This window comes from Sinocyclocheilus anshuiensis, unplaced genomic scaffold (assembly GCF_001515605.1).
Source record: "Sinocyclocheilus anshuiensis isolate Anshui unplaced genomic scaffold, SAMN03320099.WGS_v1.1 scaffold3403, whole genome shotgun sequence".
NCBI classification, from domain to species: domain Eukaryota; kingdom Metazoa; phylum Chordata; class Actinopteri; order Cypriniformes; family Cyprinidae; genus Sinocyclocheilus; species Sinocyclocheilus anshuiensis.
In genome coordinates this window covers 70,363-84,700 of record NW_015544684.1, presented here as the reverse complement: position 1 = coordinate 84,700, position 14,338 = coordinate 70,363, and the positions used below count along the sequence as shown (strand labels likewise).

Below are 14,338 nucleotides of genomic sequence, written 5' to 3'. Positions count from 1 at the left end.
TATTCTTAACTGTTTTAAATTCATTTTAAACCTCTTAAATCAATTTTTAAATAATTTTCAAAGTTTTTAAGTTCCTTGTTTTATTGTTGTGATTATTTTTTTTAATTATTTTTTCATTTCTTTTATGTAAAGCACTTTGAATTACCATTGTGTATGAAATGTGCTATATAAATAAACTTGCCTTGCCTAATATAATAAATTTATGTTAAAATGTATAAGTTTCATGATTTTAATTTAGACATAAGACACATTTTTGATTGATAAAATGTAATTTAACCATAAAAAAAAAGTCCATAAAAATTTAAACAGAAAAAAAGGGCCCCTCAGTCACAGCCATAGCTAGATACCTTTGTCCATATTAGGGATTTCCTGTTACGTTCTATTACTTCTGTGATGTATATGTGGAGTTTCTGCGTGAGGGCACCCTCTGGCATCCAGTATGATTGAAACAGACATTACATGAGTTTAGCACTTAGTAATGCGCACTCAGTTCTATTTTGGCCATAAATAGGAAAAATAATACTTCTCTCTAAAGAAATTTGAAGTAAACATATGATAATCCATTTTTTTCTCCAGTGTATAGAAGTGTACAGGAGTATTTTTTTTTCTTTCCCCACAGTGGATGTATAAAAGGCTCATATTTCATATTAAAGAAATGGACTCCATTTTGGATTTTACATACTTGATAAAAATTAAGAAATTACTGTCAAAGATTTTTATCATAACAGTATCTTATGGTGTACAGTTATAGGCCTGTATGTTAACAACCCAGCAGTTTTCTGTAAAACAATAGTCTTCTGTAAAATAAAATTAGTATTGTTATTATCTTATCATTAACTTTTACCTAATTATTATAGTTATTTTTTGTTAATTTGTTTAAAAAATTGCATTTAAATTGCAAATCGCAATTTTAACCAAAAAAAATAAATAAAAAATTGCAATTAGATTTTTCCCCAAATCATGCAGCCCTAAATAGCATATTTAGTTTGTTAAAATCAACTGCAGATTTGACAACAATCACACTACTGTCTCGCACACCAATAGTCTCAGCCTAAAGATAGTCTCCAATAGTCTCAGACTTCAAACCGGATGCATTTCTTGCATTTCACTGCGCTATTTTTTGTCGTTGTTCATATATGCATAGATGATCAACTTTCACTGTGATGCAACATTTGCGACAGGGTTCTTGGCCTGAATAAGCTCCAAAGTAAACCAAACTTTGCTAATAGTCAAAAGATGTTGCTGCAACACTTTGCCAACAGTACAGTTTGGATTAATAGGTTAACACTGAAAAATCTTTAGCCAAGTCTCAGGCATCTACCTCGGTATCCACAGGTCCATCCGAGTTCTCCTCCTCTGTGTCCAACAGCTCCACGGCAAGCTGCACAGTCCCCTTAGACTTCTGGAACAATAACTGGAATGAAAAAAAAAAGTCCTGTTTAAATATGCATGGATAGCAGACATGAAATACTTTAAAACTATCAGCTTCTATGATTTAACATAAATAGTTTCCCTTACATATTCACCCTTATATTTTAACCTAAAATGTTAAGGGAAAAAAAAAACCTATAGACACTGTAGATATGCATCTATCTACACAGATTAAACTGTGGTTAAACAAAGTAGTTAAATAAAGAGGAGGAGGTGAAAAGAGGCAGCAGATAACAGCGTGACATTGAAAAATGTGGTCATTAAAACAAAAAGCAGTGATTTTGGCTGATTAAGTCACTTTGACCGATAGCTTGATAGATGGTCAATTAGTTTGCTTGAAAAACCAACAGAAAAGTCTTATCAGTATTTCCTATACAACCATCATTTACTGTGACTTCGACTTTGTCACTGTGAATGTAATTCTAGTACAAAAAAAGCACTTTCTTTCAACACACAATAATATCTCCCCTACACTACTACTGATACCACTTCAATCCTTTTTGCTTTTCTTAAGTGACCGCATAAAACTTTAAGTCCAAAAGTATATCAGTTTTGGTGTGAACACTAATGCATACAATTGAACACATATACACAAATATACTGAATCCAAGCTGCTAAAATGACTCATTATCTGCTCCAGGTTTTTATTACATTATAGAAATCAATACATCAGCACAATACATCAGATCAACATTGATCATTGCCTATTTAGCCCCACCCACTCATTTGTTATATAGATAGACAGAAGAAATACAACTACAACAGGATCACTGGACTAAATATCATTACCTTCCAAAGGAACCTGATATTAGGAAAATGGCTGTTTATTTTCAACTACGTAAATGTCTCCATACAGAATTATTTGTTTGCAATTTGACGCAAGCTTTGCAAACAGACTTTTACTGAAACATATGGACCTGACAGGAATGGTACAACATATACATAACCATGTTATACCACTGACACCACAAATAATTTTTGTAAATTGCTTTCCTTAAGTGACTGTGTAAAACTTTAAGGCCAAAGTATGCTTCAGTTTTGACACAAATGTTTAGTGTATCCATACAACCGAACGCAAAACCTCAAAGTATACTTATTAAATATTATAGTTTAATGCACACTAGAAGGTTTTGTCATTGTCCAGTGATAAACATGTATTTGTACTCATTTAAACTAGAACTAAGTGTCTCTTAACTATACCAGGTGTCGGCAACCTTTTCAGAATGAAGTGCCATTTTATTTTTTTCTGGTTAAACACTGTGCCAATGTAGTAACAACATGGCAGATGGAGTTTGTCCAAATTTCAAAAGTAAAGTCGTTTAAAAAAAACAGTAATGCAAAAAAATTATACTGCAGTGGCTGTTGCTGACTATTTAAATCTAGCGGGTTTGGAGTCTCATGTCGCAGATCCAATGATGCCGGTAGTGACGATTCTCTATAACCAATCAGTGATCTGCAGTATTTACACGTCACATTTTAGTATCTGTACGGCTCACTTGGAACCTCAACCAAGGTGGTACTAAAAAAAAGTACCAGGTACTAGGTACTGTACACAATGGAAACTCCCCCAAAAGTGAGCCGTACCAAGCCGTACCAAGCCGTGCCATGCAGTGGAAAAACGCCATATGTGATTTTGGACGCAGCGAGTATGTCTTGGTAAATTAAAAAGAGATAGTCGTACCTTAAAACAGTTCTCGTCGGACATCAGCTGCTCGGCTTTGCGCTGGTAGGCTGACTCGGCACTTCCTCTCGAAGCTTGAGTGGACAGGGACCCACCGGTGGCTTTGTTGGCACACTCGCTAAGGTAAAGATCAGTCACCTGTACACAGATCTCATCGCTTACTATATGCTGCAGCTGTGGGAAAGAGAAAAAAGAAAGATTGAACTGTAAGATGAGATTCCGAAACACTGAAAATGCTCACTAAACAGGAACTCGACCTAATAAACAAAAAACCCTACCTGTCTCACTATACTCTGGATGAGTTTGTCCATTGTGAAGGCAATGTAGGCATGGATGGTAAACATTTCCCTCAGCTGGTCCTCGTATTGTGATGTCTCCATGTTGCCATCCAGAAGGTTTCGCACCATCTCTAAGAAGGCAGAGTAGTAGTCTTCAACATCGATGTCCACTGCAAAAACAAACAGGGCATTTTTAATTCATCAACCTCTAACAACAGCATTACAAATAAACAAATTACAGCCTTTATCTACGAGTCGCTCAAGAAGTTTCCATGGCGACAGGACCCTGAGGGTTGCAGGTAAATCTGAGAGAAATGTCATTAGCTCTAACATGTGTTAAAACCCTTGAGAGCAACTGGTGATAAAACATCCAGCTGTCTTCACAAATTTAGGAGGTCTCGCACTCAAGTTCTCCACTTTGGTGTGAACCGTGCTGACACAATGACTACCTGCTTAAAACCTGAGTGAAATCTGAGACTCACTGGGCTCTTTCAAACACAGCTGGATGGCCGGGTTGTCGTTCTTCTCTCTTTTCAGTCCCAAGACGTTCTTTTCCCACTCCCTCTCTCTGGCATCTTCCTCTATCTGTTTTTCCGCCTGCGCGTAGATCCGTAGCAGTCGGGAGCACAGGATCTGATACAGTCGTAGGAAGATGTACCAGTTATTGTTGACATAGAAGAGGTTGTAGGCATCGTCACAGTTACTCAGCTTCTGCTGGGTAGCTGCTGTATGGCTGAAGAGGAGCTTAGACTTTGCTGACGTTGTCCCATTGTGCTTTTTAGTCCCATCTTCATCTGGTTCAGTCTCCTCTTCTTCCTCCTCCTCCACATCAGAAAGCTCGCCGCGCCGGGCGAACAGCATGTCAGGGATGAAATGGTATATGATCTGCTTGATTTTGTACTTGTCATCTTTGTGGATGCTGGACTGCCTCTTGACATGGTGGATGATGAGAGCGGCCGCATCTTCCAGGATCTGGCTGTCCTCGTACGTGAGGGTCATGTGAGGGCCTGAAGGAGGGGCGGCATTGTCTTCTGAAGCCTGCTCCTGCCGCTAAGTGGATGAAAAGGCCATTATGTGCAACCAGGCAATATTTAAAATCCATTTAATTTTTGAGCACAAAATATACATTTAGAATGTTTCATACCTCATCATAAAGAGTCTCGATTTCATTGAGCAGCATCTTGGAGCGAAACACCTTTGTGTCGTTCTGTTTGAAGTTAATACCTTGGTGATCTAAAGACTTCAGGTAATACTTCTCATTCTGTTCCCTCCAGATCTTATTGAAGCCACGCTGAGCCTCTCGCCACTCTTCTTCTTTAGTTTTCAGCCTAAGAAGACAAACATAATGAATTCTGTGAGGAAAACCTCAAATGAAAAGAACTGTATAAGACAGAACTCTCCCTATCTGACAAAATTATTTGAGATATAGTATAGAAAACACAATGCTGCTATTGAATAATAACAAAATTATCAATTACTTGGGTACTACGGCTGCATATATGTTTTTTGTTGTTGTTTTTGCAATTGTGGCCCATAAGCATTTAACATCTAATATTTCGGCTGCTTAGATACCAATGGTTAAATCACACATAGAAATCACACATTCCATGTTCAACAGGGTTTGAAAAACATGTTTTGGCCAATCTGCTGCCAATAGAGGAAGAGTACAAATTACTCTATAAGGGCATTCACATTTTGTTTTCTATGAAAGAGCAAAATTCAGACGTCTTTTAGTTTACTCAAATGTGAAACATAATCTGGTTCTCATTGCATTCACATTATAGTCTCTAGTCTTTAGTTTGGTCAGAAACTAAAACGTTTTTGCAGCTATCAGTTCTTCCTTCAAATAAAGTGAATCTGGAGAAGTTTGTGGTTTAATAATTGCATTAGGGCAAAATCACAGTTTTGATTTTAATTGGAAAAACTGTGCAGCCCTATATGCTTTTGAATAACTTCCATAATCATGTACTACGTTATGTGGATTGTTCTACAAAGAATACGTTCAAAAAAAAATGTTTTAAAAACTAATCTGTCCTCTTTCAAAGAAAGAGTCTTTTCTCACAACAGTGCATGACATTTTTATAATTTTGCTAGCAAGAAAATAACATTTATGCTGACCTTTTGAGTACAATAGGTACAGAGACAGCAGGGTTCGTCTTAAGCCCATCTATGATGTCTGGAGCTTTATCACCATATATCCTCTGAATAGCTTTACGATGGATGACCTCAGAGGAGCCTCCGATGGTGTTGTCCAGCCGGAACTTGGCCTGGTCCTCAGCAGACATGCGCGAGATCTTCTTTTGAACAGCCTCCAGAACACGGATAGTGGCGAGGTTTGTCTCCAGAACCACATCAAGCTGCACGACACATGACATGTTTGATCAAACACTGAACTGAATATCCTACTACACTGATGAAAATTAAGCTTTGGTAAACTAAAAAAAAAATATATATATTATATCTATACTTGTGAAACTGCTTTTTGCTTACCTCAAAGCGCTCATCTTCACATCTATATATATGCTCTTCATACTGAGTCTTTTTGGAGCTGACGAAGGTTGAGTCCTCAGACCAGGATGGAAATGACACCCACGTATCATTCAACACCTGAAAATGATTCAGCATTAGCATAGGGCTGTCATATCATCAAGATTTTCACTACAAGTGAGTCAAACTCCTCCCACACTGGAAAGCTACATTTTGCATGGTGTAGTATTGTAACAGTTGAGTTATTATCAGTGCCAAGTGAGCCTTTTAATCCTTCTTTAACAAAACAATAATCCATCTAACAATGAAAAAGAGAAACATAACTCTTTACAGCATAATTCCTAACTACTGAAAACTCAATTCAACTCAAATCTAATCGAATGGGCACCCCATAATACCAGTATACCATCAACCAACACCAGCTGCAAAATGTTTAGCTTGCAGAAGAGTGTTAAGTGTGCAAAATAAATAAATTAAAAGTTGTACTTGGTGTGAAAGGATGGCTCCCCGATGGTGAACTCACCTCTTTGCACAGCGGAGTCCTGCCTGTACATCGAGGCTGCTGGAAGCTCTTGGGAAGGGCTCTGTAACTGGAGCCCAATCTTTTGCAGGATGCATAATCAATTTCCATTGCAATGCCTTCAGTGGCTCGCTCTTTGGGAAAGCTCTCAATATGGGCACACTCTCTATAGCCGAGGAAGTTCTTGAACCATGTAAAAATCTCAGGGAATTTCCTGATAACCAGAAAAAGCAATAGCAAAAATGTCAGAACTAATGAAACTAATAGCTTTATTGATTTCTGATTTATAATGAATGAAATTAAATAATGGCTACTTAAAAGCCTTTAAACCAGACTGAAAGTATCTCTCAGAGGTCAATATGAAATTAAATTGAATTCCACTCACCCCAAAAATGGCAAGACCAGCTGCACAAGTTCAGCCCGTGAGATCACTTCTTGATTGAAGATGACCAAACAGCGTAAGAAATTGTCGTAAGCCTCTGAACTCCGCAGTGCTTTCCGCACCTAAGAAGAGAACACAGTGTATAATAGGGCTGTCAAAATGGCTGAAAAACTAAATTCGAATTTTGTACTTAAATATTATCAAAATTCAAATTTAAAATGCATAATTTCAGTTAGGGTGAAGAAAAGCTTTTGGCTTCTCTTCTGAGGCCACAAGAGGGCACATCGAACAAAACATTACTAATGCACGTTTATTCAAAGCATAAGATAAAATGACTATCTGTGAAAAAAGTGCATAATGTTTAAAATAATGTTTATATACATCGTCATCGCATCTTGTGTGCCACTGATAAGGCTGCCTCCTTAACGCACACCTAAAATTGTGGATTGTTATTTTAAATTCGACGAATATTCGAAATTCTTTTTTTTTTTTACAGCCCTAGTGTATAAGCCACATAACTCACTATAATCCTTGTAATGTGCCAACATAATGCAGTTATTTTTGTATTCCATTATAATCACTGAAAGATTATATGAAAAGCAATCACCTTTTCAAAAAAGAGAGATTCAGCACCAATTCCATGTTTGCTGGCTTCCGCCATTGAATGGTCTTTTCCCATAAACTTTTGTTTTTTCTGTTGAAGAGTTGAAAAAAAAAAGAGGATGATTAATACTGGTTAATAATACAATGTTTTAAAAAAACAGCCAAAAAGTACTGTTTTTTAATGTAAAGTTTTACTCAAAATCACCTTAACAGGGGGTGTAGTGGGCGGCCCTGGGTGTCTGCGGATTTGACAGCCATTCTGGTTAAACCTCTGCTTATTGTTTAGTTGGGGTCTCTTTACCGTCACCCCGTGATCAATACGCACAGATTCAGCCTTCTCAGCTGCAGTCTTACTCAATAACTGAGAAGAGAAAAAAGCTAAGTGAATTCAGCTCTATGATTTTCAGATATTATTATCATAGATCTCAACAGACTGATTAAAACCTACCACTGAACTGTTAGCATCTGGCAGGAACTGGCCGAATTCTGAAAGAAGGTCCTCTTGGTTCTTGAAGAGCTGGGCCACCTGAGCATAGACCTGCTGCTCTGTGAGAGTGGGTGTGTAGTTTCCCCCTGCCTCCTTAGCGTTACGCTGCTCCTTCTATACAACAAACAAAGCACAACTTTACAGCATAAAGGGCTGTAAACATGCGCTACTGTCTAAAAGTTTCAAGTCGGTAAAATGTATTAAATGTTTTTAATTGAAAGAAGTCTCTTTTACACACTAAGGCTGCATTTATTTGATCAAAAATACAGTAAAAACAATAATACTGTGAAATATTACAATTTAAGATAACTGTTTTCTATTAAAATGAATTTCATTTCTGTGATGGTAAAGCTGAATTTTCAGCAGCCATCACTCCATTCTTCAGTGTTGCATGATACTTTAGAAATCAGTCTAATATGCTAATTTTGTGCCCAAGAAACATTTCTTATTTTTATAAATAATAGTTGTGTTGCTTAATATTTTTGTGGAAACTGTGATACACTTTTATATATATAAATATATATAAGTATATAAAGCTCAAAAGAACAGCATTTATTTGAAATATAAATCTTCTGTTACATTATGCATGTCTTTACTATCACGTTTGATCCATTTAACGAATGCTTGCTGAATAAAAGTATTAGTCTTACTAACCCAAACTTTTGATAGTGTACTTGGGTGAATAAAAAGGTTGGTTGTACTACACAGCTGTAGAGCATTCTGACATAAAGATATTGTCCTCAGTGCCTCTGCTCTCACCTGATATGTGTGCAGAATTTCCAAGAAGGATTTGTAGACCTCTGGCTGGCCCTGAAAGCGGTTCTTGATTTTGTTCACGTAGTTGATAGCATGGTTGAACTCTACAGGCTGGTTGTTCTGCAGCGGGGTTGAACCGGCAGTGCTGCTGCTGATGGGAGTGTGGGACTGGACCGAGGGCGAGCGCGGGGAGGCATACGAGGGAATGGACGGATTAGGCTGACTGGTTGGGGTAAGTGCAGGAGACTGCATTGGCTGTGGAACATAAAACTAATTTAGACAAAATGAACAACCCGAATATGTACAGAAGGTAAAACAATTTAGTTTTACCTTGCTGATCTTGGCAGGGGTTGGCTGGCTAGGGATGACCAAGGCTGCAGTGCTGGTGGGAGCTGCTGTTTGGATCTGGTGCTGCGCTGGCTGTGTTATGGGAAGGTTCTGAACAGAGATACCATGCGGGGTGATGTGGTGGATCTGGCCAGGAGTGGTCACATTAACCAGATCATTGGTCTGAACCTCAATCTTGTAGCCAGGAGGCAAGAAGGTGTTGAAGCCCATGATGAGGTCTGGATGGCCCTTGAAGAGCTGGGAGACTCTGCTGATCACACCTGGTGTATCAATGCTGACAACACAAGGATGGTACATTTATGGTATTTGATTTGCAATGTCCTTGAGTCCAAGAACACATCATCATAACAATGCTTGCAAAAAAGCACTATATGGACTTTAGGTTTGTGACGGTGAGGATATTTTTCCACCGGTTAATTGACGCATGACAACAATGGTAATACCGGTATCATCGGGGGGTGGGGTTCGTTGATATTTTCCCTCTTTTCCTCGATTTCCTTCACTTTTAAATAGCATATAAATGCCCATGCGCATTTTACTTTAACTTTAGAATTAGCGTCAATTCGGCATCAATTGCTTGAACGTACAACAACAAACTCACTTATATTAAACATAGTTTGTTAACAAACCGAATAAAAATACACCATGCTATAGGCCTAATATAAACAGGGCTCCCAAAATTTCAAAATCCCTGGTAGCCCTTCGGGCAGGCATTCTTCAGATTTTGGTAGCCCAAAAATTAATTTAACTAGCCCGAATAAAACATATTGTATTTTTTCTTCAAATAACAAGTCAAGAGAGTAGGGGTACAACGGATCACATGAAAAAATATGGTTCTTTATTATTTAAGTAACACTTATTGTTCTTTAAATAATAAGTGTTACTTATTATTCTTTAAATAATAAGTAACACTTATTCTTGTTCTTTAAATAATAAGTGTTACTTATTATTCTTTAAATAATAAGTAACACTTATTCTTGTTCTTTAAATAATAAGTGTTACTTATTATTCTTTAAATAATAAGTAACACTTATTCTTGTTCTTTAAATAATAAGTGTTACTTATTATTCTTTAAATAATAAGTAACACTTATTATTTAAAGAACAATTTACTACTTCGATACCACAGCAAAAACTAGTAGCATATAGGGATGTAACGATTCACTCAACTCACGATGTGATATGATTCACGATACTGATTTCACGATTCAATTTTCTCACAATTTCTTTTTTAACAAAATGAGATTTAAGATAGATTTTTAAAAAGGTGTCCTTTTGTTATTTCTCAGACCAAAAGGCTGCACATTACTTTGTGAAATTGAAAATGTCGAACAATATACTAACTTGAAATTTTAAAACAAATCCCAAATAAAATAAATAAATAATACAAATAAAATAGATTTCTCCATGCAAGTAAACTAAGGTTTTGCCTGTGTATTTTAATCACGATCCAAACAAAGATGCTGCATACATGTTATTTAGATTGTAAACTTTTGAAATTTGAAACAAAAACAAAATAATAGCTTTATTAAATAGCTTTGTGATACTTACATAAAATCTGAACGAAACAAAAACAGCAGACGGGCTGAATGAGAATAAATAAGAAACATAGAATGTTTATTAGCAAAACGAATAAGAAAGCTCCGAGTCACGACATACACCTTGATGTAGAATAAAATAAATTACACAAAGTTTCAATAAAGTAAAAATCAGCAAACACTGTGAATCCAAATAAATAAGAAACGAATGTAAAAATAAAACCACCACACAAAATCACCTTAGATAAATGTCAAAAGTCAACAGGCTTTTCAAAATCCAAAATATTGCCAAACAGCTAGTCGCTTTTGCATTTCGTTTTGAAACTAAATCTTCTGCCATCGTCTTGTCTGTCTCACCTCACTCTTCTTGTCAGTCAGCTCGACTCACTCGCCTCACGTGATAAATTAAATCTGACTCCTGCTGCTGATCTGTGATGCGACTGTCGTCCGGCACGCTGCATTGAGCAGCCGCGTTCAGTTTTTAATTGTAGTGTCTGTTCTCTAACAGAACTAAATGATTTTTATTACTATATAAAAAAATCTAAAATACGGTGGGGGTAGGTGCCGCGGTGGGCAAGTGACGTAACCGGTGTTGCGGCTTAAGACCGGTAACACCGTCAACACCGACTATCGCAGCAAGACTAATGGATATTCCTATTTTCCTAAATACTTAACACCAAGTATTAAAGATTACATGTACACACGTGTAAATGATAAACTATGATCCGTTTCACCCCTACAAGCGAGAGAACAACGCGAATCAAGGAAGGGATTTTATATCACTATTCAAGGTAGCCTGTTGGGCTACCAAAATATTTCACCGCCCTGCCCGGCGGTAAAACACAATAGCCCCGGGACGATTTAGCAGACACTTTTATCCAAAGCGACTTACAAATGAGGACAATGGAAGCAAAGATCTGCAATTAAAACCACTCCATTAAAACATTTGTAATCATTTTATTATTTAATAATAACATGATAATTACATTTAGTTTTGTATACTTTATAGTTATACTAAATTTAATATTGAAAATGATAAATTCTCCCACTTACTTACACAGAACGAATGCTGGCCATTCAAAATCTAACCAACAGTGACAATGGCATGCATAGTGAATTGTGACTGGGCTTCTTTCTTATATCCATTTGCATACTGACTAGTCTTTCTTGACCTATTTAAAGTCAGCATGAAATTAAAATTCACCCTATTTACCTCTATTTTTCTAAACACTTGTTATAGATCTTAATGTGAACAATTCATTTGTGCATATGTTTCATCAGCTTGCGTTCATCTGCTTCCAATTTTGAGTGCAAAGCCAACATCTCAGAACCCAATCAACAACCAATGCACAGGACCAAGTCCAAGTGCCCGCCCCCATTTAATTGTAACCATATATAGCCACCATAAAGGTGCGGTTGCATTTACTGTAGTTCAGTGAAATTCTGTGGGCAGCAATTTTAATAGGAATCCATGCAACCTGGAGTTTCGCATGAGGGTGAAAAAGCTCCCCTTGCAGATTTCACTCATGTTCAAGTTGGTCACACAAATTCGCTGAATTAACCAACAGAAAGCTGCTTGAAAGTGACTCCTGTGCGAGCAGGGCTTCATACTTTGCAACTCTATTGACAAAGTACCTGTTTTGTGACTAGGCCTGTCGTGATAATTACTATATCGACCTATCGCACAATATTTGTACATGACCAAAATAAAAGACGCGATACATTCTCCATTGTGTTTACATTAAAAAAAAAAAAAATTTCACCAAAATTTAGCTGATCTTGCATCTGTCCTTCTTCAGGTCAAGTCATATATATTTATAAAGAAAACAATTGTTTGCCATCAGTTGTCAGAAGATGAAACCGATATCTCTGTCACTGTATCCTTTTTAAAGTTTATGAGGATTTCCCATGACTGGTGTCAGCGCTGTTCAATGCACTGAATCAACACCATTGATTTCTATGAAGTAAATTTAAGAGTTACCCAGGTGATGAACCACTGATTGAACGGTTTAATGAAGAATCACTCTTAAGACTCAAGACTCACTGGTTTAACAATGTAACTGCACTGACTAGTGCTGATAGCTACTGCTGAAATATTACCATTAAATAGTCAGAGGGGTCAGAGCACAAAAGCAGCCACAAGGAAGTACAAAGACAGGTTAAGTGTCTCTCTCAGCTACCTTGGCCGAGGATAAAGTCCCCAGGGCGCTCACCAAAACTAGATCAACCCATCCGTGGTGTGGAGCTAGACAGAACTAGAAGGGACACAAGCACAACAAGCCCCAAGAACAAAAAAAAAAATCTAACAAAAACAAAACTCAAACTGACCTTTGAGACTTGAACTCCTTCATGATATCCAGGAAGTCATTGTAGACCTGCGGCTGATTGCCAAACTGAAGCTTAACTTGATCCAAATAGGAAAGAGCATCTTCAACCTGAAACCACATACATCTCAGATCTCCAGCAATCCATCTAAACTAACGCATATAATTCCCATGCTCTTCTAGGCATATCTCTTACCTTGAGCCTTTGAAACTGCTGCTGACCCAGTGTTGGGGCAGGGGCTGGGGTAGCATGAGAGTGACCCTGGCCCACAGGCAGGACAGCTGGCCCATGGTGATGAGGCCCACTGTGCACAGCTGAACTGCTGGTATGTCCATGTCCCCCAGAACTCTGGGCTATTGACAACTGTTAGAGCAGAAGGAGAAATGGTTAATTATCAGGGCCGATTACATAAAATGAAATGTAATTTCCCTTTAACACTATGTGAAGAATTCTCATTCTTACAGTTTTAATATATCCAGAATATATAAGTCCGACCCAAATGTTTGATGTCACGATTATCATCTATTTGCATTAGTTTATATCCAATTGGTCACTTTTATGCATTTGTTTTATATCAAAGTTACATATTTAAAGCTGTGACGTGAGAAAGCACATTGATATGTTCATGCAGCCGACAGAAATCCTGCCGCTCCACAGAGCACCACTCAGAGTTTTCCATTAAATTGCATTATATTTGTCCCAGATCGCTGTTCGTATGTATAATTACTTCACTCAAGGCTGGAAGATTGTGTATTGTGCATTTTTCAGCGAAATGTTTGTCTTTGGCTCTAATAAAGTCTGTATGCTTCATATAGAGAGCTACAGTGCTTTCTCTTTCCGTTCTGCTCCGAACTTAAAACTCATCGACACCACTTTGTTCATTCCTGTAGTGAACCTTTGCCTGTTTGGTGATTAAATAAACTGTTCTGGACAGCTGCTTGAAATGAACACGATGCATCCGGTGTGTGATACCTGTGAGTTATAGATGCAACGCTGCGCATTTTGTCCAGTGTGCTTTTTGTTATTTTGATTGGATGATCAAGTGTTCCAAAATAAAAGCAAATAAAGTGTGAGAGTTTACATAGAATATACATATGTATGTAATTTCAGTGCTATGGCCTTTGTCTAGAGGTTTAAACATGGCCATTTTTAAGCATGACTGTTTGGATTTATATGAAATGATAACACTTAACAATTTGTATGATTCCATTTATAACATGAACTAAGGTTAATATAAGCTGTAGAAGTATTGTTCCTTGTTAGAGTGTGTTAATTTCAATACCAATATACTTAAAAATGTTAAAGTTGCATCTGTAATGATCAAATTATATTTCATATTAATATTTTTATTCTATTTAAAAAGAATGGTTCAGTTTTGTTTTTTTTGGAATAAAGTTCAGCACTAGTTTTCATTCAGTATTCTAAAAACTATCGGTTGATTAATCTGTTATTGGCCAGTGTGGTCCAACATAGTCCAATATATATATATATATATATATATAT

General features: G+C 37.1%; 1 protein-coding gene across 2 annotated transcripts in view; it reads right to left on the bottom strand.

Annotated features, from left to right (window-relative positions):
- LOC107698228 (paired amphipathic helix protein Sin3a-like) overlaps positions 1 to 14,338 on the bottom strand; it is a 35,159-nt gene that overhangs the window by 16,183 nt on the left and 4,638 nt on the right. For both annotated transcript variants that reach the window (XM_016499195.1, XM_016499194.1), the window contains exons 3-18: positions 13,031 to 13,198; positions 12,839 to 12,945; positions 8,956 to 9,247; positions 8,629 to 8,880; positions 7,831 to 7,983; positions 7,588 to 7,743; positions 7,387 to 7,473; positions 6,783 to 6,901; positions 6,401 to 6,611; positions 5,881 to 5,997; positions 5,509 to 5,747; positions 4,535 to 4,718; positions 3,873 to 4,440; positions 3,391 to 3,560; positions 3,113 to 3,286; positions 1,322 to 1,414 (exon numbers count right to left, since the gene is read on the bottom strand). In XM_016499195.1, the coding sequence (XP_016354681.1) occupies positions 1,322 to 1,414; positions 3,113 to 3,286; positions 3,391 to 3,560; positions 3,873 to 4,440; positions 4,535 to 4,718; positions 5,509 to 5,747; positions 5,881 to 5,997; positions 6,401 to 6,611; positions 6,783 to 6,901; positions 7,387 to 7,473; positions 7,588 to 7,743; positions 7,831 to 7,983; positions 8,629 to 8,880; positions 8,956 to 9,247; positions 12,839 to 12,945; positions 13,031 to 13,198 (3,090 nt within the window). The remainder of the gene's footprint in view (positions 1 to 1,321; positions 1,415 to 3,112; positions 3,287 to 3,390; positions 3,561 to 3,872; positions 4,441 to 4,534; positions 4,719 to 5,508; positions 5,748 to 5,880; positions 5,998 to 6,400; positions 6,612 to 6,782; positions 6,902 to 7,386; positions 7,474 to 7,587; positions 7,744 to 7,830; positions 7,984 to 8,628; positions 8,881 to 8,955; positions 9,248 to 12,838; positions 12,946 to 13,030; positions 13,199 to 14,338) is intronic.